Source organism: Lissotriton helveticus, chromosome 10 (genome assembly GCF_964261635.1).
Source record: "Lissotriton helveticus chromosome 10, aLisHel1.1, whole genome shotgun sequence".
Classification (NCBI taxonomy): Eukaryota; Metazoa; Chordata; class Amphibia; order Caudata; family Salamandridae; genus Lissotriton; species Lissotriton helveticus.
Window position 1 is genome coordinate 276,539,138 of NC_136071.1, and position 26,239 is coordinate 276,565,376.

The 26,239-nt window shown below is 45.7% G+C and overlaps 1 protein-coding gene across 2 annotated transcripts in view; it reads right to left on the reverse strand.

The window, feature by feature from the left end:
• LOC144786252 (meiosis-specific coiled-coil domain-containing protein MEIOC-like) overlaps positions 1–26,239 on the reverse strand; it is a 262,476-nt gene that overhangs the window by 61,634 nt on the left and 174,603 nt on the right. For both annotated transcript variants that reach the window (XM_078665297.1, XM_078665298.1), the window contains exon 6: positions 18,992–19,172. In XM_078665297.1, coding sequence (XP_078521423.1) covers positions 18,992–19,172 — 181 coding nt within the window. The remainder of the gene's footprint in view (positions 1–18,991; positions 19,173–26,239) is intronic.

Sequence of the window (26,239 nt, forward strand, 5' to 3'; positions counted from 1 at the left end):
CCTGTTAGCACGATGGAACCAGCTCCCACTATTATTATTAGGTCAAGTGGCACTAATTTATATGTCTATCCTTCCACTATTTAATTTTCTATTTAGCGCAGCTCCATGTGCACTACAAGAAGCTTTTTTTAAAGAGATAGATAGCATCTTTTCTTCCTTTTTATGGTCGAATAAGACACCAAGACTGGCACTTAGCACTTTAAGTTACCCTGTTGCAGAAAGAAGGCTGTCCCTTCCAAATATTAGGAATTATTACCATGCGACTTTTGCACATTATAGTTTTAGATTTTTCTTTTTGGACCCTCAGGAGGCAGACAATTTCTTTAATAAAAAGATCTTAAAGGAACATAATATTGTTGACCCCACAAGAATAATTAAGTACCCCAAGAAAGTACGATACAAGACTCTCCAATGAGTACTTAAGCAAAAATCTCAGTTTCTAACATTTTTAAGTATTCCAAGATTTAATAGCTCAACTAGGCTGTCCCATTTTTTTTTACGGGGGAAAGATGTTTTTTAGAGACTAGTATTCTAAAAAAAATGGGAAGAAAACGGGTATGTACAAATTAGGGATTTTATTATAGGTAACTCATGGAAGTCATGGCCAGAGATCGAAACGGGGCTCTCACACTCTAAAACAATACTAAAATGGTCATTTATTAGAATAAACCCCCTGTAGGAGAAATTCGATATAAAAAATGTATCTGCTAGAGCAAATATCAGTGAAGCCTTTGATTCCCCGACCCAACGGAGGATCAGTGTCTGGGTGAAAATCTTTGACGAAAACAAGCCTCTCTTGCTATATGAAAAAATCTGTGATAGATGGTGGAAAAGGGAAGCGATGCAGGTCTCGAAATCAACATGGAACAGAATTAACACCCTTAATGCATCAACACTCAGAGATGCAAATTTTAAGCATATGCAATTCTACTCAAAATGGCTGATCTATAGGACTCCTTTTTTCCTTCATAAGATGTACCCACAAATAGAGGACAGGTGTTTCCGCTACACAAAAGAGGGTGGTGGCACCTGGTCACATATTATCTGGGATTGTCCGAAAATCAGTGGTCTGTGGGAAGGAATTGAACTTTATCTTAGATCCACCTTAGACCCTTCCATTTCCATTGATGCATCAATTGCAGTTCTGGGATGCTCCACTGATATTACTTCACAAGAGGAATGCCTATACATCGCAGCATTGGTAGCAAGATCTTTAATTCTACAATGCTGGTGATCCAAAATGGCATCCTCTTTTCAGACATAGAGAGCAAAACTAAGTAAAATCAAAGAATTGGAAAAAAAAATATGCAATAAGATCAGGCTCAATAAAAAAGTACAAGAAACGCTGGAGTTTACTAGGGTTATAGGTTATGGGGAAAACTGTTTTTTAATCTAAATTATTATTAAAGAGAAGACAAAGTGGCAATTCGAATAGCTAAGCCCAGTGCGCACGGTCTTCCCCCCAACCTACTCCTACCCTACCGTACGTTCTCAGGCACTTTATATATCCTTTAACTTAACACTATATGCCTGCCCTCTTTTTCTTTGGTTGCAATAGGGTTATTGAAAGACTGTTGGATTATGCCCAGGCCTAATATTTAGCACTTTGCACTTTATCCAACTATGATTTGTAATTGAATTTGATGACTACCACGTCTCTTCTCTGCAACAAGGCGAAGGGAAAGATTGTTAGGTTATGTTTATACCTAAATGTTTAGCACTCTGCACTTTACACGGTATCTATTTTCTGAAACAGGGAGATGTGAAAGATTGATGAGATATGTTTATTTCTAAATGTTTAGCACTCTGCACTTTATATGGTATTTATTCCCGATATGTAATACTGTATTTTTTCTCTATACATTGTCTATTGGCAAAGTAACTTGAATATTCTGAGTATTTCGCAATATGCACTTTATTTGACAATTCTGTAGCTTTGTAATTTGTATAAACTCTCAAAAATATATATTTTTTAATTTAATTTTGAATTTCCATGACTTGTGATCTCAGAAGGAAGAGTTAATAGCTTTTTATCTGCAGTCAGACACACTCTCACACGGAAATCACCAAAGAACACATAAAACATTAGAAGACCTGAAGTCTCAAAATACATCAATGACTACAATCCTATGATTTTGAAGATGTAAATGTGAATATGGATCTACAGTTTGTTGCAGATAACTCAATGGCTGTTGCTCAGTATGTCACCTCTTATCTAACGAAGTCAGACAAAACCGAGTTGAAGGAGATGTGGGGGGAGATTTCAACAGAGGAGTCTTACAAAGAGATTGTACAATTTTAGTTTGAAAATTCTTTTTCACAGATATCAGCTCTTATGAATGTGCAGACTGGTTAAGGTCAGCTAGCTTGTTTCCAAAATCTAGAGGAGTTCTTTGGGGGAGTTTAGTGCTTGCTAATACTGGTAACAGAGCACTAAAGTCTTACTGAAATCCAGTATATTGCGGAATTTGAGCCACACAGTACAGATATTCTGAAGACGAACAAGCTGGATACGTACTATCCAAGAAGGAGTCCTCATCTAGAAAGGATGTGTCTGTATGAAATACTTCAACATTATATATACAGAAACAATATCAGTGAAAACATAGAAGTTGGAAAATTTGCTGTCAATGGATGTGAAGGATGTTTGGTCAGACATGACATAAAGGCAGCTTAATCAACAATCGAAAGCTAAGTTGCCAAACTCCAGACAAAAGTGAGTTTTTCTACCTAGCCTGGTTACAGTTCAAGGCATGGCGAACTGAAAGCGAGCTACTTGGAGAATTTGACTGTTATGAAGACTCATTCAACACTGTGAAAGACAGCATTGAGTGTTCTGTGTTTCCAGTGTATCCTCAGATATTGAGAGATGAGAATGAACAAGAAGAAACAATTGCTGCTGAGATAGCAAGAAAGAGTTCTCAAAGTAGTCAAAGTTCAGCACCTGGAAGTCAAGATCCTCTTGGACAGCCAATCGTCCAATATGAAACTGAAATAGCCATGAATGAAGTTGAGAATGCAATGCAGCAAGCAAGACAGAAAAACCTGAATCTAGAACAACTAATACAGCAATTCAATACAGATCCAAAAGACATTTTTGATGAAGTGAAAGGTAAAATAGAACATGGATTTCTGCATGAGAAACAAAGAGTGTACTTGTTCTACATATAAAGCAGTTCTATTATTTATAAGTGGTCAAGCTGGAACTGGAAAAAGCTTCTTGATTAAAGTACTGACAAGTTATCTACAGAAGACAACAGATTCCAATTTTTCATGTGTAGTTACAGAACCAACAGGGTTAGCTGCACATAGTATTAAAGGAGTTACCCTTCATCGATTAATGCTGCCTGTTGAACGTGATAAATTAGAATGCAACAAATCACTGTGCTATTTTTCATGAAGTGGCCAGAGTATTAAAGAAATAAAAGATAGTAATTATGGATGAGGTCAGCATGGTATCGAACCTAATGCTAGCATTAATACATTTAAGAACGCAGCAAATATTAAAACTGACTATGATATGCTTTTTGGAGGAAAACACTTAACAGTGTTTGGAGACCTGCTTGATTCCGGTCCAGGGAAGACATGGCTTGGCAGTTCGGGCTGGACTGTCCCTATGGGGCACAGGGTCAAGACTAATTTGCATATGGCCATGTCTGAACTGGGGTGGTCTGGTGAGCAAAATAACGATGGATTAAACCCAGATCTGTGACTGGGGGTGAATGTTCTGCTATTGTGCAACATTCCCTCCATCAATTTTTCTTTTTGCATTTGTCACCCCGAGTGGGACGGGTATGCTCAGACGTGAGTCCCGTGCTCTCCAGGCCACTGGAATCAAGCTATCCTGGCTGATGACGGCTGATAGCCAGAAACTGGTCCTAGGATGCTGGATTCTGGTCCAGGGAAGACATGGCTTGGCAGTTCGGGCTGGACTGTTCCCATGAGGCACAGGGTCAAGACTGATTTGCATATGGCCATGTCTGAACTGGGGTGGTCTGGTGAGCAAAATAACGATGGATTAAACCCAGATCTGTGACTGGGGGTGAATGTTCTGCCATTGTGCAACATTCCGTCCATCAATTGTTGTTTTTACAACTAACTCTAGTCAAAGGACAACCTGTCTTCAAGACAATACTATGTAATGAAACTAGGAATTCACAAGGAAGTATTGGAAATGTAAACATTTGGGAAAATTTTGAATACAAAGAGTTAATCAGAATATGTGCCAAGCATCAGATATGCATTAAGGGTATATACTAAACGACATCAGAGTGGAGTTTTCACAAAAGAAGTAAAGAGAGCATTACAAGCCTGTCTGATCAAAAATCTGTTTCCAAGTAATGTTTCACCTGCAGAAGTATTGTATAATTTTGTTAAGGAAGAAAAGGCTATGGTTTGATGCCATCTCTGAAGGAGAGTAGTAAGTTCAATGAACAATTATTGCAACTGGACAAAAGAAGAGAACTGAAATTAGAGCAAATGAGAAAATGAATCACCAAAGAGTTACATTGCTACTAACAGAAAAAATGCAATCATTTTGGATAGCTTAGAAACGTCTGTGTCAAATACTCCAGGATTATAAAAACAGTTACGTATCTGTAAAAATTGTCATGTAATCTTACGTCGTCACTTAAATGTTGAAGAAGGCATAGTGAACGGCGCAATAGGTAAAGTTATGAAATGTATTAATTATAAAAACAGAAAGGATGTGAAATACTTAGCCACAAAAGTTGATACTAAGGAAGTTAAGGAGACTGGTAGATGCGTTGCACGTTTCCTACTTGTGAAACATTTGTATGTCCAGTGAAAGCATTTCCCAGTGTCTTTAGCGTATGCAGTAACTATCCACAAATCACAAGGTTTAAGTGTAGATACAGCTCAGCCAGTATTAAAAAAAACTTGTAGTAAGTGGAGTGCACAGGATGACATTTGAAATGATGTACTGTGCACTTTCATTGTTTTTCCCCACTGTTTGATGGTGATGCTTTATACAGAGCACTGCTGAAAGTGAAGTAGTATGAAAGCTGAAACAGTAAAAACCAGTAAAACATTTGTGTATGTTGAATTAAGTTTTGAAGGAAAAATATTGTGTTGTTTTGGTTGCCTAATGTTCAAAATGAAATCCTAACATTTTTTTCTGTTTCTTTTTTTTCCACAGTGGTTGGAGATCGGGATATAATTCGGGTGTCAAATCACTAATCTAGTGATGGATTCATCGATCACTACTCATCCCATCTCCCAGACAATACAGTTTAACTCATCTAATCAGCCAGCCACTACCTAGGCAGTCATCTAACAACTCAGGTTCATCCAATCTCCTAGCCACTACTCAGCCAGTCATCCAATCACCCAGGCGGTACCCATGGAGCCATGCCTTCACTTACTCACTACTAATGCAGATATGGAATCCAATAGGCACTCCACTTTCATGCTTTCATTCATCCAGGCAATTCACTTGCACTCATCCATTCATCCAGGTAATCATCCATTCTCCCAGGTACTACACTTGTAGTCATCCAATCACCCATGCATGTCCCATGGAGTCTTCCATTCACTCAGACAGTACCCATGTAGTCATGGAATCACCCACGCACTGCACTTGCTCCCAGGCGCTACTCATGAACTCATACAATCACCCAGGCACTACTCATGTAGTCATACAATTACCCAGGCACTACCTTTGCACTCATCCAATGAACAAGGCACCACCCATGCACTCATCCAATCACTCAGGCACGACACTAGCCCTCATCTATTCACCCAGGCACAACACTTGCACTTATGCATTCACCCAGGCGCTACTCATACAATCACCCAGGCATTCATACAATCACCCAGGCACTACCTTTGCACTCATCCAATCAACGAGGCACTACCCATGCACTCATCCAATCACTCAAGACACTACAATTGCACTCATCTATTCACCCAGGCAGTGCACTCGCACTCATCCATTCATCCAGGCAGTTCATGTGCACTCATTCATTCATCTAGCCACTACACTTGCAATCATCCATTCACTCACACATTACACATGCACTCATCCACGCACAACCCATGCACTCATCCAATCATCTAGGCACTACCCATGCACTCATTCAATCATCCAGGCACTACACATGCACTCATTCAATCATCCAGGCAACAATCATCCAGGCAATACCCATGCACTCATCCACTCTCCCAGGCACTACCCATGCACTCATCCAATCTCCCAGGTACTACCCATACACTCATCCAATTACCCAGGCACTACCCTTGGACTCATCCATTCACTCAGACACTACCAGTGCACTCATCCAATTTCCCAGGCGCCACCCATGTATCTGTCCAATCGCCCAGGTGCTACCCATGCATACATCCAGGCACCACCCATGCACTCATACATTCACCCAGGCACTACCATGCACTAATACGTTCACCCAGGCACTACTCATGTACTCATCCACTTACCCAGGCACTACCCATGCACTCATACATTCACCCAGGAACTACCCATGCAGTCATCCGATCACCCAAGCACTACCCCTGCACTCTTACAATCACCAGGACACTCAACATGAAGTGATCCAACCACTCATTTAATCATTCATGTCCCACTTATGCACTCAGTCTATCCTCAATGCATGATCATATACTCATTCAATAATGCATGGCCAACTCATGCAATCATTCAATCATGCAGGCACCACTTATGCACTCATTCAGTCATCCATGCACCACTCATACACTCATTCAATGAAACATGCACCACTCATACACTCATTCAATCAATGCACTACCCATGCACACTTTCAATCACTGTTAAAAATGGGAGTCTAGTTGGCAATGGTTTGCACCTTTGACCAAATAGGGACCATTCCTTCTAGTCAGGATAGGGCGAATACACTTCTAAAATATCCCTGCTCACTCATTGGTAGCTTGGTACAAGCAGTCAGGCTTATCTCCGAGGCAATGTGTACAGCATTTGCACATAACACACAGTAATACAGTGAAAATACTACAAAGTGACACCACACCAGTTTCAGAAAAATAACCAATATTTATCTGGGCAAACATGACCAAACTGTTAAAAGACCAACATACAGTAATCAAAAAAATATGCATTTTGCAAGAATAACTTAAATGCAGTTCCTTGAAGCTGGTAGCTCTGTCCAGGGCTAACGTGGTGCTGAAAACAACAGAATCTAACAGTTCAGGCCGACCGCGTCGGTGCAGACCAGCGTCAGTGTCAGCAGACTCATAAACAGTACCTTTGGTTCTGGCCAACCGTGTCGGTTGCGGGCCAGTTGCAGTAAACGTCACACTTTAGATGTGAAGCGTGGCTGTGTGGTGTGCGGTGCCCTCAGGTTGCAGTGCAGGCAGCAGCTCGGTGCTGCTCGTCCAGCAAGTCGGTGAGACCAGGGCTGCGGAGTGAAGCTGGGCGGTGCTCGTTGCGGAGCTGACAGGTCATGGTGGAAGTGGCAGTGCCAGTTGATGGGAGCTGTCGCTGATCGGCCCAGACTGCTGTGTGAGACGGGGCGGTGCGTTGTTTGACTTCCGAGCAGTGCCCCCAAACTACAGTGCAATCACGGGTGCCGAGGTCAACGTGCATTGATGTTGTCAGTGAAACTAGGGCGGTGGAGTTAAACGAGGCAGTACTGAGTGCGGTATGCCCTCAGGTCGTGGTGCAAGCAGCGGTCGGTGGCGGCAGTCGTCGGCGAGATCAGGGTTGTGGTGAGAAGTGCGGTGGTGCCTTCAGAACACGGAGCCAGCAGCGGTGTCGGCTGCTTTCCCACTCTGTGGCATCTCAAACCCATGGTTCCAGAGTTGGTACCCAGAGGTAAGTGAAGTCTTTGCCGTTCCTGAGACTTCGTGAACAGGAGGCAAGTTCTATTTCAAGCACTTGGAGATACTCAGTGACAAGTGAAGAAAGTTCAGACCTTTCCCTGCCCAAGGCTGAAGCAGCGACTGCAGGCCAATCCAGCAAAGCAACAACATAACAAAAGGGGCAGTGCTTCTTCTGGCAGTTCTTCCAGCTTTTCTACTTGGCAGGTTCCTTGGTCCAAGCGAGTTCTAAAGTTCTGGGCCCCAATATTTATACCTAGTTTATCTATGTTGTCTTGGGCGGGGAGTGTCTGTGCTTAGTCCAAACCAGTTTGGTTTTCTCTGGCCCAGCTTTACGGCAGGAGCTGGAGACAACATTGTCCAAGGCAGACCAGGCTCATTCAGGTGCAAGGAAATCTCCTTCCACTACTCTAAATGCAGCCCAGGTCTATTCAGCCCAGTCCTGTCTAACCCAGGAAAGGCGGGACACACCTCAACCCCCCTAGTGGCTGTCTGAAGAGAATGCACATCCCCAGCCCCTGTCACTCCAAAGCCAGGCGGTCAATCCACAACACAGCAGAGGCACACAGGATGCCTAAGCACAAAAATATCTACGTTCTAAAAGTGGTATTTTCAAACACAGAACATAAAAATCGTCTCTACATTCTGAGTTCAGGTATACTAAACTTCTTTCCTCTATCTCGTCCCGATGGGAAGATATACTTGTAAAATGTTAACAAGTATTCCCCATTCTAGTCTATAGGACAGATAGCCTTTCAACAGTGAAAAACGAATTACACTGTAGTTCACTATCAGGACATATCACACACACCAGGACATGTCCTACCTTTCACATACACTGAACCCTGCCCATAGGGGTACCTTGGGCCTACCTTAGGGGTGACTCACATGTAGAAAAAAGGGAAGGTTATGGGTTGGCAACTGGGTGCACTTGCCAAGTTGATATGGCAGTAAAAACTGCGCGCAGACACTGCAGTGGCAGTTCTGGGAACCCTTTGAAAGGCTTTTCGTGTGGGTGGCACAATCAGTGCTGCAGGCCCACTAGTAGCATTTGATTTACAGGCCCTGGCACTCTCAGTGCACTTTACTAGGGACTTACCAGTAAATCAAATATGCCAATCATGGAAACACCTATCCATAATCCAATTTACAATAAGAGCACTTGCATTTTAACACTTAAGAGCAGGGGTAAAGTGGGCTGAGACAATAAACCAACAAAAACAGTAAAACCAGGAGGTCACAAAGCAAAAAGACCGGGGAAACATGCCAAAAATGTACGGTCTAACAATCACCATATACATGTTCACACACTGATTCATTCAGCTTATCTTTTGTTTACTGAAGATGTTTTTTTGTTGTGAATTTTAAAGGTTTAAAAAAAAGAATCCTTGCGGGAAACAAAAATGGCAACTGGGAGTGCAAAAACGTCAGCGCACACTAAAAATGTAGAAAAACTATGAAGGGCCAAAAATAGTCTTTAAAAAATCTATTTTTTAAATCTTTACAGCATTGAGAAGGGTTGTTATGGACTGCTCTCTAGCATTCACTACAACTCCACAATACATGCAGTATGATGCAATGCGGGAAAACTCTTTAGCCAAATCTTAAACTTGTGATTGGACCTTTTAAGGCACTCTCTGCCCTGATGTTGTTGCAGATGTTAATGAAGTTGAGGGTCCATCAGCCTCGTGTTGTCTTCTTGCTACTTTCAGACAATTGGCTTGTTATGTTTTTAAATGGTAAAGAATGGACGTAGTGTCTGTGTTTGTCCCGCAGTGAAATGTCCTCAAATCATTTTGGCTGTAGTTGTGTCTCATTTTCTAATGGAAAATTTGATGTTTTGGAAATGCCCCGCTTTTTTTTTCCTCAGTTGCTGCTTCACTCTGAACCATTCCACTCACCGATTAATCATATCTGGTAATCGAATTTTAAAGCATTTATTTGGCCCATCAAGTGGGGGCCGAGATAAAGGAGGGTCCCAACGAACATTTTCCCTATTCATTTTTTCCAAAGCAACTTTAAACATATCTACAGCCCAAAAAGTTGAACACATTTACGCCGAATTCGGCAGAAAGCTAAATATTGGTTCAGAAGGAGTGCTTTTAGTGATTTGGAGTAAATCACAATTGCAGTCGTTCTAAATTGTCCTTCTTGGATTTAAAAACCGTCCTCTGAGACGGAGGTCTTTTTTTCACTGAAGGTTAGCCAAAACCTACAGATGCGAACAGCCTACAAAAGATAGATACAGATTACTCTAGAGTCTCAAGGGCGAATTTACCTTTAGGCTAATTCTTAAGATCAAGATTCAATTGTTTTGATATTGAACAGGTCAAGATATTTAGCTATAAATTGTCAGAGTATCCAAGCAGAATTATCAGGAGAATGAACAAAACAGTGTGCCATAAATATCATGAGGCTCTATTGTATAATCATGTTCAACAATACCTCACTGTGATGACAGTGCCTGCAGTCTGCTCACCCTCCTAGCAGAGGTAATTGCCACTAAGAATGCTGTTTTGATGGTGAGCAACCATGAAGGGCAGTTGTACATCGGCTCAAACGGTGCACACATCAAGAAGGTGAGAACCAAATTAAGGTCCCATTGTGGCATAAGAAAGGGAGAAGGGGAAAACAAATGGGTTAACCCCTTCAGAAACCTCTGCACCAGAGGGGACTTGAAAAGTGAAGCCTGATCTGGGAGCTGAAGAAAAGCTGAAGGGCTGAAAGATAGCACTTCAAAGTGCCCAAGGCAGATCCCTGCTTGGACAAGGAAAGGATAAACAGAAGGATATCTGCCAGGGATGCAGATAAGGGGTCAATGGACCTTTGTATACAACATTTACACAAACTATTCCATCTGCAGGTGTATACCGTTTTTGTGGAGGGATGCCTGGCTGTCAGAATAACCTCAGAGACTTCGAGAGGGAGGTCAAAAGCTGTCAACTGTCGCCGCTCAATCTCCACGCAAGGAGGCGGAGAGTGGACAGGTTTGGTTGGAGGACCATCCCCTGCTGTTGTGACCGAAGATCATCCCGAAGGGGCAACCTGATCAGAGGTTCGATGCTTAGGTCTAGAAGCTTTGGATACAAAACTCTCCGTACCCAGTCCGGAGCCACAATAATAACTTGTATCTAGTCGCTCCTGATCTTCTTGAACACTCTGGGCTGGAGTAGTATGGGCGGAAAAGCATATAGGAGGCCTGAGCTCCACTGGAGTCAGCAAGCGAGAGCCACCTTGAAAACTCCAACGTGCAGAACTGCTGACATTGCGTGTTCTCTTTGGAGGCAAACAGATCTAACAAAGGCTCTCCAAAACACTGAAAGGAACCTTGTGCCACCTCCGAATGAAGACTTCACTCGTGATCCGCAAGGCACCTTCGGCTGAGCCTGTCCGCCCTGGCATTCAGAGAACCAGACATGTGTTGAACCACCAGGGAAATGTCCAGGTGTTCCAGCAAGTCCAGAGACACAGGACCTCCTGACAAAGAGTCCACGACCCCACTCCACCCGGTTTGTTGCAGTACCACATAACGGTAGAGTTGTCCGTGAATACCTGTACCAGCCTTCCTTTTATGGACAGTAAAAAGGCTTTCAGTGCCAGTCGGATCGCCTAGAGCTCCAACAGATTGATATGGATCTTGGATTCTGCTGGAGACCAGAGTCCTCTGAGCTCCACATTTCCCAGATGGCCACCCCATCCCAGAAGGGACGCATCTGTCACTACAGTGAGATCTGAGTGGGGAAGGGAGAGGGGTCTGCCCTTGATCTAATCACGGTCTGTGAGCTACCACTGCAGGTCTTTTGCAGTGTCTTCCGAAATCTGAACCAGGTCAGTTAAATGTCCTCGATGTTGTGCCCACTAAAACTTCAGGTCCCGCTGCAGAGCCCGCATGTGCCACCGTACATGGTTCACTAGCAGGATGCAGGAGACCATGAGGCCCAACAGCCTCAGAGCCATTCTCACCAAAATACAGGATAGAGGCTGAAACATCGGTGTCATAGCCTGAATATCCTGGACTCGCCGTTCCTGAGGATATGCCCAAAATCTGCATCGTGTCTAGAACAGCTCCAATGAAAGGGAGCGTCTGAGAGGGAGTCAGGTGTGACTTCAGCAACTTGATAGTGAACCCTCAGCGAATGCAGGAGGTTCGCCGTAGTCTGGAGGTGGGAGACAACTGCTTGGGAAGAGGCCGCCTTCAACAACAAGTTGTCGAGATAGGGAAATACTGGAATCCCCGATCTCCTCAGATGGGCTGCGACCACCGCCATCACCTCTGTGAACACCCGAGGGGCGCTGGTGAGGCCGATGGGGAGCACTGCAAATTAAAAGTGCTTGTGGCCCATTTTTAACGCCGCTAGTGACCATGGACGGGATATGAAAATAGGCATCCTGCAAGTCCAACACTACCATCCAGTGTCTGGGGTCCAGGGCAGACAGGACCTGAGCTATGGTGAGCATCTTGAACTTTTTTTGAGGAAGTAGTTGAGGATTCCGAGGTCTAGGATAGGACAAAGGCCTCCGCCCTTCTTTGGGACCAGAAAATAGTGGGAATAACAACCACAGCCTATTTCTGGCCCAGGAACCCTCTCTATAGCTCCCTTGGCCAAGAGAGTCTTGACTTCCTCGCGGAGTAGGGGAAGGTGATCCTCCGTCAGCTCATCGTACACTGGAGGCGTAGGTGTAGGTGAAGTCTGGAAGGGGAGGGAGTTGCCCCTTTGGACTATATGAAACACCCACCTGTCCGATGTGATGTTCCAGTAGTAGAGATGGTGGTGCTCTCTGCCACCGACTGACTGTGAATGATCCTGGGGTATTGGACTAGGAAGGTTTTGCGGTGGACAAGGGGATTGTGGCTTGGCACGACTTCTGGCATCCAAACCCACGGGGTCGGGGTGAACCACGTCCACGGCCCCGCAGAGGTAGCTGAACTTGCAGGCCCGCTGACCTGAAAGGGATGGTGCAGTTGGTAGCCCCTTCCATAGCCACGAAAGGAGAGAAAGGCAGATGCGGGCCAGAAAGTTGTGGTGAGGCCCAAGAACTTGGCCGTGGCCTGCGAGTCCTTGAAATGATCAAAGGCAGCATCTGCTTTGTCTCCGAAGAGACAGGAGCCATCGATGGGCATGTCCATGAGGTTAGCTCGGACATCCCGCGAAAAACCAGATGGCCTCAGCTGGAAGTGGCGACGTACGGCCACCGTCATGGAAATCGATCTGCCCAGCGAGTCTGTCAAGTCCAAGCCACATCTGATGGTGAACTTTGCTGCATCTCTCCCGTCTGAAATAGCTTGGGAGAGTAGAGCCCGGTCCTCCTCAGAGACTCTGGGCAGCACCTGCACAACTGTGTCCCATATCAAATGGGAAAAATGGCCCAAAAGAATTACAATGTTCACCGACCCCAATGCCAGACTAGCAGAATAAATAATGTTCTTTCCAAAAACTCTCCAGTCTCTTGGATTCCCTGTCTAGAAGTGCGGTAGAAAACGCACCACTGGAAGTGGAAACATGGACCACCAAGCTTGGTGGGGTGGGGTGGCTGGTGAGGAAAACTGAGTCGCCCGGTGCAGGATGATGGCGGCGGGCAATCGTCCTATTCACAGGAGCTGCTGTGCTGGGTTTTTGACCAAGTGCCCAGAAGGATGTCCTTTAAGGCCTCATTAAAGGGCAGTAAAGGTTCCGAGCTGGAGAACCCAGGCTACAGGACCTCCATCAAGATGTTAGTCTTGACTGCCACCGTAGTGAGCTGCAGGTCCATGACCTACACAGCCCTACCCACTCCACAGCAAATGATGCCCCCTCCTTCGTAGCCAGGGTAGGTTGAGACAGCATGCCAGAGTCTGGGGTGATGTTCAAACCACTGGCATCACCCAGTTCCTCGTACCAGTCCATATCTTGCGGGTGCAGGATTTCAAAAAGGGATTCTGCTTCCCCTCCCAATCCTCTTCATCCAACCCTAACCCTTCAGAATAGGGCAGGTTGAACGGCATGGAGCTGTACGGCTCTGTCAGCACCGGTCTCGGCGTTGGAGGTCACCTGACCAGCTCAGTGTTGTCGGTAATGAAGATCGGGGAGGTGCCGTCAGTGAGCACCGGCGACACAGAGGACCACCGGGGGAAGCTTGCTAAGGAGGTACTGGCTCCGCAGGCACTGGTCCAATGGGAACTCCTCCATCATCAGCTCCTGCGGGGCCCGAAGGTGCGCCGGCAGGGTCAGGCTGCCCAAATATGGCACACATGGTGTCATAGAACTCCTTAAGTTGGGCGGGGGTCGCTCCCGGAAAGGTGGGGAAAAGCAGAGTTGATCCAGGCACCGGCGGAGCTGGGCCTCAAATGCTGAGGTTCCTCCATTGCGTCACGAGATGGGTGGCGTGAAGTCGCAGCACGCTTCGACTTCTTGTATTTTTATGGTGCCTCTTACCTGACTTTGACGAAGAGGATTTCGATTTGTAGGAGCGGTGCTCAGACCTTCCTCTCGACCGGGACCTGGACCGGGATCGAGACCGACAATGCAACTTCTGCGGTGCTGGACTCCAGGCCGCTAGCGGCTTTAGGGACAGCTCCCTCAAAGCCTTCGGCATCATGGCCCGGCAGTCGGAGTATGACTGAGTGACTGACATGGCACAGTGACAGGCGCCACAAGGCTTGAACCCTGAGGTCTTCTTACTTGACATTTCCTACACACCAGAAAAGCAGAGAAAAAAGTTTTTTAAAAGTCTGGCAAAATTTAACAGGGGGTAGTTATCTTCAACGGATCGGCGCTGGCTGGCGGGGAAAGATGATAACTGACGTCAGCGGGGTGGCGGTTATATTGACGACGCAGACATCACAACGACAACGATCGACATAGACGTCATGGGGAGTGGGCCAACTCCACCTACCGGCGTGCAGGGGCACTCCTAGGAAAAATCTTCCGGATTAAGCCTGGAAGTTTAAAGGTAAGGAATCTGCAGCTAGATGTCTCTATCAGATATCCCATCCTAAATGCAATACATAAAACCCTGTATAAATCAAATCACTTATTGCTACAAACCATGCTACATCAGCACGACAACAAGGAAAACGTGGATAAAGATAATGGAGCACAGAAGTACTTTTAGGTGAAAACAAAATAACAGCCATATGACCAAACATTATCTGGAGTTAAAACATAAAGAAGGTGGTTGAACTTAGGTCTTACTTGAAAGTTTACCACGCTATCAGTCATCAATTTTCAATACAACAGCAACTATTACTGAAAAACAAAGATGGGCCCATAATATGAGCACCCTGCTAATGGGTTTAAATAAGGACATACCGTGAACCCCACCTGGAACACAATAAAGCCTGCAAACACCGATGTCGTGGCATAAGCTCTGTCCCAATTACTTAGTGGTTCGTCTACTATAAGACTTGTAGTGACATTTGGTTTCAGGATGTAATGTATAATGCATACTAGTAGGGACATCAATTCCTTTAGGAGTTCTGTTCCATGGTGTTTTTGTAAACCGTGCTTCAATATACTGCTGCTAGCCTTCCCTCTAATTTTCAAACCCTAACTGTATAACCTCAAGAATTGAACATGATTATAATGTTCGAGACTGCTCCTCATGAGGGACGAAACTTTAATATGTGCCATTGTTTCTACTTCTCATTAAACTGGTACTTTAGGGCCACCTGTCCCTTTCACTTCATTTACTATAGCCTTGGGAATGGGAACAATCAGGCTACTGGATTAAAAGAGAACAATAATGTGAATCAGTACACACACGACCTCACACATGACGCATTGAAGTATACGTGACTGAGGCATCTTGGGTGTACCTTTTAAACAATGATCTGGATAAAACCCTGATTCTCCCGAAGGCGCATAGAATATTTAGGTCAAATGGCTGATAATTCCTCATGACGGGTTGCATTTTTCTTACTGGAACAGCGGATCTTTCCAGCTCCATAAGTTTCCTACACTAGTGAAGTAGCATTATGTTTTTGTTCCAGTGTATGACTACGAGTTATTGTGGGGTCTCTTTCTTGGAGTCCTCTTTCCCTACAATAAGAAGTTGCTTTCTAGACACATATGTGTGGAATTTTTGGGGTGTTTTGTATTAGCTTGATTTTGTTATGGGGAAACGTAATATTCAATACAAACACCAACGTGTAATCTGAAATGCACGAATGACAACCTTAAATTCTATTTTCTGTACAGAGTCTCATTACAGGTTGAACTAAAACCTTAGTAGTTGATAGTTTGTGAGTATACATAATTAATGTGTTGTGTTTTGTTTGCACTAGTACCCTACACCTTTTCCATACCTATGTGCAGAGTATGTTAGGGTAAGGGCACACAAGGGTCCAGGTCCTGAACAAAACCGCTGACCTGGCATGAGGATTAAACTGATAGCTGAAACATGCTAACCATGAAAATTGAGAATCCTTGATTGTCTTTTACATGTCCCAGCATTCTTGTTTTTAACTTAACGTACGGAATCCAAATAAAGTTATTTCTGGTTTACCTTTAGGTTATTTTATTTCTTTGTTTGTGGATCTCACTGTCCATCTTATGCATCTCCTTTCAAAACAAGATTTCCAAGAGCTCCTAGCTTATGGAGTCCATCTACACTACCAGGGTTGGAGTCCAGATGAGGAACAACCTGATGAAGCATGTCACCTAGACGGGTAAGGGTTTGTATCTTTTCATATAGCCACTGGATGATTTGGATCGATTCACCTTTATTTATTTTTATTTATTTATTTACAAGGTTTTATATAGCGCTGCTGGACCCAAGAGTATCAGAGCGCTTTACATAGGGATAAACATGAACATAATGAGATACAATATATAATTGACAAAGAACAGTAAATTAAAAAGGAGATAAAAACCTTGCGTTACATGAGTGCTGGGGGAAAGGAAAAGAGGAATAGTAGAGGGGACAGGGGGAGTTGAAATTAGAGCTAAAGTAGGAGGGGGTGAGGTGAGGGAGAGTGAGATGGAAGGGGGAGAGGGGCTGTGTGAAAGAGCGATTCAGAGCAGAGAGGTAATGCGCAGGGTCAAGGTCCGTAGCATTAGGAACCCCAATATTTATTGAGGAGAAGTACTTTGAGTCTTTTTTTGAAGAGAGGGAAAGAGGGGTTGCAGCGAAGGTCTTTTGGGAGTGAGTTCCAGATCGTCGGGGCATTACCAGAGAACGCACATGATTGGGTCTTTTTACATTTAAGTTTAGGAGGGATAAGAACAAGGGAGTTTGTGCTCCTCAGGGACCTAGAGCATCCTGCTTTTTGTAGTTTACTTGAAAGGTAAGAGGGGGTGTTTTGGTGAAGGGCTTTATGCGTAATGCATGCAATCTTGTAGGTGGATCGACCTTCAATAGGGAGCCAGTTTAGGTTTTTGAGGACAGGAGAGATGAGGTCAAATTTTTTAGTCAGAAATAAGTCTAGCAGCTAGGTTGAGGACAGATTTAATCGGTGCAAGGTGGACTTTAGGGGTGCCGGCCAGAGTGGCGTTACCATAGTCAATCCTGGATAGTACAAGAGATTGGACAACGATTTTGAAATCATCGGCTGTGATGAAAGGTTTAACTTTTTTTGAGGTGGTTTAGGGTGAAAAGAGCACTTTTTGCTGCATTTTTGATGTGGGGGATGAGAGTAAGATTTTGGTCGATGCTGATACCTAGGGATTTGACAGAATTGGTGGTGGAGAGGGAGCAATTGAGAGCATTGATATCGCTGATCCAAAGTTGAATGGGCAGGGAATTGTTTCTAGGAGTGAAAAGGATGATTTCGTTTTTTTTCGGGTTAAGTTTGAGATGATTGAGCTGGAAACAGTTTTGGACTTTAATCAACGTGTCATTGAGGTGAAGGATGTCGTTGTGGGATTTAATCTTGTAGTATAGTTGAGTATCGTCGGCGTAGAGGTGGTAGCTGATTTTGGCTTATTTGAGAATGAGGGCGAGTGTTTCCATAAAAAGATTGAATAGGGTTGGAGAGAGGATAGACCCTTGAGGGACACCGAGTGAGACAGGTTGCGCTTTGGATAGGCAGTGATTGAGCTTAATTTGTTGTGATCTATTTTGGAGGAACGAGGAGAACCATTTGAGTACAGTGCCTTCAAAACCAAAGCGATCTTTAAGAGTGTTAAGTAGGGTGGGATGGTGTACCGTATCAAAGGCAGCAGAGAGATCTAAGACGATTAGTAGTGAGGATTCACCTTTGTCAAGAGAGTGATGAATGTCATCAGTAATATTGAGCATAGCTGTTTCGGTGCTGCATCCTTTTCTGAAACTGGATTGGAAAGCGTCCAGGTTCTTTGACTGAGCAAGTGCTCACCATAAAATAAAACAACTAAAATGTTTTAGAGTTTTGCCAGAGGTGCCCAAAAAGAGACCGTTCAGAGTCAACGGTAACATTATGGAAAGTACAGAAACCTTTGACCTTTTGGGTTTAACATTCACAGTACTTAAACTATAGAGAGAATAGCCCAGAAATTCATTCAAGTCCAGAGGTACTGTTAAAAGGTTAAAGAGCTGACATGCTCATGCCATTAAGCCAGCAGCAAAATGCTGGATTATACTACAAATTAAAATTAACTTTCCAGAACTATATTAGGCATAAACCCTTCTTAAATAGGCTACATAATTGAAAAACAGCAGAGAATACTGAAGAGTTGCCCTTTGCAGCTTTTAAATGTTCTCTCAATCAACCTTGTGAGTCCTTCGTTGAAGAAAACACATACTATCTATGCATTTACTGTTTCCAAGGGTTGTAGCATAGAATGTTCTCAGAAAGCTCACTATCATCTCCCCTACCACATCAAGAAGTCAATAAGACCATTTGGTGCCAGTGACTCAGGTTTCAGAAGTAAAAGCAAGTGTAATCGTGTTGTACGTGGCTTTTTGGGGTAATACACAGAAACACAGGGTACAGGTCTGGAGTTTCTTATTTAAAATAGGGGCTCAGGATATCTGTACTTAAACAGAAAGCAATATTTAGAGACAATCTAAAACGTTCTCAATTAGAGATGAGACTTGAGTAACAAAGATGAGGAAAAGTGGATTAAACCAATATCATATCCCCAAATCCTTATGTAAAACATACAAGGATTTACAGTGCAAATACTCATCAAAGATGTTATTGTTTAGTACATCCTCACAATATTTTTTATTTCTAGTAACTTATAAAATGAGAAAGAAGAATTACCTTTTTCATTATTGTAACGGGGCGCCCCCTGCCTCTGCCGGTTAGTGGCATTAACAATCTCATCTTTGCGACGTGCTTGCGTAACATGAATGGATTCCAAATGATGCTCCAGAGCAAGCGATATATTACCATGAAGTGATGAACCACGTAGTCTTTCCATCTTGGCTACTAAAGTGACAACCTAACAAACATAAGACAACAACAAGAACATTTACTTAGCGTTTCAAGGAATACAGTTATGTCAGACCACTGTAGGAATGTGGTGGATCTCTGTACTTCACAGCTTGATTCTACATCACGGGGTCCAAAGCATATTTGGACCGCATCAAACTTTTACAGTTACAGGCTCTGACTTACTGTCAACTGGTACCACTGGATGCGTTCAATATTTGATAATCAATTACTTGCCCATTTATATGTTGACAAGTGAAGAAATTCAAATCATACTACTATGTCACGATCTGCTTTGAACAATAGACCTTCATCAATCTCCAGGGGTTAAAATGAACTGATCTACCCTGAATCCACACTATCGATTGACTGTGGGCCATTAAATAATGAGACTAGCCCTACACTACACAGGGCACACTTCGTCAATGTTTGGGTTCAGAACTGATCAGATTGCAGAATACACAATTTAATTACCCTGTCTAAATTAAGCTAAAATATCCACAAGAGAATTCAAGGCAAGGCATCGAAACATATCTATAAGATTTTAAAGTGGATCTGCAAAATGGTAACCACAGACAGACACATTTGTGTCGCTTGTCACATCCCTTTTGACTGAGGTGGACTTAGCAGAAGCATTAAGACTTGTCAAGACTGAAGTGAACAGAACCAGACTAGGTCTTTCTCACAGTAAATCGCGAGATCAGAACCGGCCCGCGCTCACTTGGAGCTCTGTTGACAACCATCAAATTGCCATTCTCCAGCTCTCCTGACTGGTGCTCCCCCTGCTCTACCTGCTCCCACCGGCTCGCCTTCCAGCAACAACACGACCACAAGTAGTGCTTGCTGAGGTAAGAGGGATCGGCTGCGGGGTCCGCGCAGCGGGGCTTTCCACGACCCCTCTACCTCCCTGGTGGGCCCCTCCTGTGGACCTGAAGTCCAACTTTCCTGTTTGCATGGAGGATATAATGTGACTGGTGCGGAGCCTCCCCCCTCTGAGGCCCACTCCTCTGGTCTCTGGGGTTGGGGGACCGCTGTGGGGATCATGCAGCAAGTCTGTGCACTCCCCTGCCTACTTTGGAAGTCCCCTCTGTTGGCTAATCGTGGAAATCTGGGGTCTGCCATTCCTGCAGATGCGTGGGGACTACCGAGGCCCCCACAAACAAAAAACATTCTGCCCAGAGTGCACGGCTGTTACACCGGTGAGACCCTCGCTGCGGGGCTTGGCTATGGCCACCCAGACCCTGAGACTAGGGGTGACTCGAAGATGGGGGGTGAGACATTGGGAGTTGCTGTTCCTTTGAGTCCCACGTGGGGCCCTTCCATCCTCTCTGGCTGCCTGGGCACTAACTATCCAATAGGCAGGGGTGGATAGCTGGCCGTGGGGGGGGGGGGGGGGGGGGGGGGGAGGAGGGAGGGCAGGCTACCACACCAGCATGAAGGGCTCAACTGGGACCCCTCCATCTAGCCACTCTGCATTTTACACCTTGCCCTCGGCCACCTGAAGCCACCTACAAAGGACCAGAGGAAACTCTCATACTTCTGAACTCACTCCTATTTAGTGGATCCGGCCCCCACATTGTCCAGCAGGATTCCGCTGATCGCCCCTGACTCCGACCCCGCTTGGCTTGTGCCAGCTACCATGAAGCACTGCTGTCTCCCCTTCTCTTAGCGATACTAGAATTGCGAGCAGCACCTCGCTCTTCTCTCTGGCCGGCTGGGCCCGATCACATGGAGTCCCTTCTGACTGGTAATCGCGTCGCCATGCCACGCTGCAAGTCTGGTAAAGACCCCTTGCCTACCCCGGCTAAGGACAACTCTGTGGCTTCCCTATGGCTGAAAACCAACCCTCCGCCACCACCTGCCTCTGACCCTCCGGGAGCCACGGCTGCTTAAGGCTCGACATCGGCCTGATTACACAGTCCTTCAGGAGCTCCTTTTTACAGGAAATCAAGGCGGAAATCGGATCCCTCAAAAACCAGTTAAAGCTGGCCTGCGGGAGATCCGTCAAGATGTCACAGGTATCAGGTGTGAGGTGGATGACCAGGAGCACAAGATGGATGCCCGAGTGGAGGACCATGAGAGCCTGTGGCGCAGGATGGCAGAACTCTAGGACCAACATATCAAACTTCTGCTGAAGCAGGAGGACTTGGAGAACAGAAGCGATGTAACAACATCCACATCAGAGGGGTCCCACACGGAGCAGAGGGTCAAGACAATTTGGCCTTTATTGCAGACCTCCTGCAGATAATCAGGGCAGATGACTATGCCTCTCCCCCAGCCTTGGACAGAGCCCATTGAGTTACTTGCCCCCGGGGGTCACCCAGACTTCACTCCGGATATCCTCACACGAGTCCACTTCTTTGTGGAGAAAAAAGCTATCCCACAGAAGGTGTGTGGAGTCACGGACCTAGTTTACAATGGCTACCCGATCCAGGTCTTTCAAGACATTGCCCAGGTTACCCTTCGTCGACACAAAGACTTCAAACCAGTCACTGACAAGCTACGTGACCTCAAAATCAAATACCAATGGGGCCATCCCTTTGCACTGATCTTTTCCTGGGAGGGCAAGCAAGCATCAGGTCCTCTGCTCGCTGAGAGATGCAAAGAAACGTCTCCAAATCTCAACGTACCCGCGGATGTCAGGCCTTACTCCCTACGGGTCCAACTTGGGAGGCAACACGGCTGGAGAAGGCCACTGTCCTCCCCCCAGTACAGATCTGGAGATAAAGAACAGGACTCCTCCCAAGTGAAGCAGGACATTATCAAACACCTCCGCACCATGAGTGACCCTCACTCACCAGCCAGCTCATCCGCAGCTTAGGACTGAACCACGCCTGGCTTAGCGCTACTTCTGCTCCGTTCCCCCTATACATAGACTTTTGCCTCCGGAACTCTACGAGATTTAAAGCAAACATCACACTTCAGACACTATCGGCCCACTGAGACATATTCATCATGCCTGCTCTCACAGGCGTGGAGGCTTCTACAGATATTACAGTTAAATCTCGTAATCCAGGACACACTAATATGCCTCCCTTCCTGAATGCAGGTAGACAAATAGCTGGTGTTTTCTACCCCAACTCTAGAGACTGGTTGCGGAGATCGACCAACTGCCTCTGTTAACCACAGTGTCTTCTAGAAGAGCGACTTCTTTGGAATGGCTCCTGTTCCGACTTATGAGCTATTCCAAGATGATATTGAATTATACAGGTCCTGTTGGCTGCTCTTTGTTGGGGATACTGTTGTCCCTCACCTCCTGCACCCTACATATTGGGATTGGAGCAAGCTCATTTAAGGGAACCCCCCACAGCCTACTCGAAGCACTTTCCACTTGGGAACACTTCACCTAGCCAGGCACACGCGATCTGTCATTGCACTCTCATTCCTAACATCCACACTCCATTCTCAGCGAGGTACGGCCCCCACACTTCTAGCCCCAACAATGCTCTCCATCACCCCCCACCATGATGACCACGGGTCCACCTATTTAGTTCCTCTCTCTCAAAGTAAAAGGGCTTAACTCACCCAACAAGAGGTGTCATTTACTCATGCATGACCCTGACATTATATTCTTGCAAGAAACACATTTGACCTCCGCCAACACACTTATCATGACGCACCCCAAATATCCATGCCACTACTGGGCCTGCTCTTCCTCTAAACCTGCGGGAGTTGAAATCCAACGAAAGCCATTCTGTGAAAAGGGCCCCCCGTGTGGTTCGGGCCACTGAAGGTCACTTCCTAAAGGTTCTGGCACACCTGGGCGCCCAACCCTTAACCCTTCTCAATAGCTATGCGCCCAACAAAGTGCAGGACACCTTCCTGAGGACTCTTCTGAGGGAGCAGTCATTCTTGGAGGCGACTAACTTGGTATGGGATCTGGACTTTGATAACAGCGCCCCCTCCTACCAGGGCTCTGGGGCTATGTTGGCCGCCCTCAAATGAGATCTTTCTGAGCTTGGCCTCTGGCGCCTGGAGATATTTATTCTCCAACACCAGAGATACTCCTTTTTCCCAATGTCCACCTCTCATAATCGGAGATTGATTATTGTTTCCTCTCTTTGATCCGATCCATGGAATCAGCTGGGATATCCGACATTTCCCTATCAGATCACGCCTATATTGCTGTAACCTTCCACAATCCAGGCACCAGACCCCAGGCACAATATTGTCATCCGCTTGCGGCTCCCGCTTCATGTTTTAGGCGATCAGGTAGACTTAGCTGACATTTGCCAGGCGATTGAGGCCTTCTTTAATGAGAATGACACCTCGGAACCGCCTGCACCCATTAGGTGGGACACCTTTAAAGCGACTATCCGGGCAGTTATCTCCTCTATTGCCACTGCTAGTTGCAGAGAAGCTCCCCTGGCTGAAACTAACTTGGCCAAAGACATTAAGGGCTTAGAACACAGGGATCATAGAATGCCCTTGGGTCAAAATGAGAAGCAACTTGCCGTGCTCCGGAGACAGTTGCGTCTTCAACATACTAATAAAGTGGAATGCTCTCTCTTATCTCTTAAAACAGAAATTCTTCGTTGGAGGGAGACAAGATGGGACAATGCCCCTACGATTGAATATGCTGATAACTCCTGGGCCACGTCGGAGTGCAACAAGGGGCAGGCATTTTATGACTTCTACAAGGATCTTTAAGCTGACACCCCTCATGCGCCAGAGGAGATTGCTTCCTTCCTTGGCACTTGCCCGTGGGAACCCATTAGTCCCCAACATGCACAACTCTTACAGGAACCATTCACTCTAAACGGACTGAGCCGGGCACTAATGCAGCTCCCGGCGGGCTAAACCCCTGGGCCAGACGGCCTTCCTGTTGCTTTTTATCGCATTTTTCTCCCCCAACTCCAGGGCCACCTCTTACATCTTTTTAATAACTTTTCTAAAACCTCGAGCCTCACCCCTACAATGTCCGAAGAAGAGGTGGTTCTCATCCCCAAGTACGGGAAGGACCCCTCACTTTGCATACCATATCGGCCTGTTGCCCATTAAACTCATATGTGAAGCTGTATGATTCTGGCAACTCGCCTTGAATCCTACCTCCCAGGAATGATAGACCCAGATTAGGTCAGATCCATCTGACATCCATAGGGGGCAGACCACATACGTCGCATTGCCCATCTAATTGAGAAGGTCCAACGCAGAAATATTCTGGCCCGCCTGGTGTCCCTGGATGCAGAGAAAGTGTTTGATTGGATGGATTGGTGCTTTTTACGTGCAGTACTACATAAAATAGGCCCAAGGCTGGTCATGATCTCTAAATTAATGGCACCCTATGTCCTCCCGACACCGTGGATCCATTTCAATGGGCGACTCACACCCCCCATCTCTGTGCACAAGGGTACCAGGAAGAGATCCCGCTTTCCCCCCTCCACTGTGCCTTGGCAGTAGAACCCCTAGCGATTGCAATACACCAATCAACAGACATATCTGGTATTCTCTTTGGAGGCTACGAAAACAAAGTGTCACTCTTTGCGAATGACCTCTTACTCTCACTAACTGCCCCTGGCTCCTTTACACCGGTGCTTGCCTCGCTTCTCCGCTCTTTTGAAAAAGAGTTGGGATTCAAAATGAATAGAGCCAAATCCCATGCCCTAAACCTTCCAACCAAAGAAGTCCGTCAAATACAAGCACTGGTCCCGTTACACTGGGTTGAACACTCAATACGATACTTCGGTCTCAATCTGACCCCTTCATTGTCTTCCTGGAAGCAGGCCAATTGGCCGAACTGCTGACACGACATCCGGGAAGATATCGCCGGTGGAAGAAACTCTCACTCTCCTCTTAATGCGATCAAAATTCTCTCCTTCCAAAAGTACTCTACTTATGCCAAACCCTTCCCCCCCTGATACCACAGGTAGACATACAGGGCCTCCAACAAGACCTAAACTCTTTTATATGGGGTAAAAGCCGCCCACGCTTTTCAAATAAACTACTCATGCGCCCCTGAGATGGAGGGGGCCTGGCCTGCCCCAATTTTCTAGAATATTGCTGGTCCTGCCACCTCCGCTACAGCCAAAAACGGTTCCACGTGGACAACGCCATCCCCTGCAGGCCTCTGGGGGACCTGGCCTGGCTACCCAGATCGACGCACCCTCGCAGTGCGTATATAGCCACCCCAACAAAAACAGTACTCGACATCTGGGAAAAATCGCTCTCTCTAGAGCTCTCACATCATTCCCATCTCCCAACACTCCTATAGCACACAATCCCACATTTCCACCATTCTTGCAGCCACACACATTCCTCTCCTGGAAAGAGGGTGAATGTCACATAATTCAGGACATCTTTGAGGGAAACACTCTAAAAACGTTTGAGCAAAGAATTCCTTTCACATTACAAATCCTCGAGATTGTGGTACTACCAACTCCGCCACTGGCTGCTCACCCGCAACAACATGAAGGGTGCAACTAGATTGCTTACCCCCTTTGAGGCCGTGGCCCGAGCCTTCGAGAGCTCCCGGAACTTAATATTACGCACATACAAGGTACTACAACACTCACACCAAATCCAGCCTCACACATACCAGAAACAGTGGAGGACAGACACTGAGGAGGAGGTGACCACAGACAGCTGGGAACTGCTCTGACACGAAAATCCCAAAATTTACAGAAGCATCCCCCAATGCGAATCAGCCTATACATTCATGACGTGGTGGTACTATACTCCTGCGCGCCTCCAGACTCTGCCTAACCCTTTCCCCACTTTGTTGGCGATGCCAAGCAGCAGTAGGCTTTTTTTTACCCATATCTGGTGGACCTGTCCCACCCTGTTAATATTCTGGAAAGAGGTCCTTAGCCATATTAACAACACAATGGGCTTCCCCATCCCAAGCTCCCCTATGGTGACCCTACTAGGCATCAGACTGCCACGGCTTGTCATCATGACCCACTCCGACTGGCATTTCAATACACAGAGGCTAGGGGCAACAAGACAATCTATTGCCCTTTACTGGAAAAAGCCCTCTCTCCCACCCATCTCGGTATGGTTCCTGCGCCTTTGGCAGGTTATGGCACTGGAACTATTGACTGCCCGCCTTAATCTCACAGACACCAAATTCTCACACAC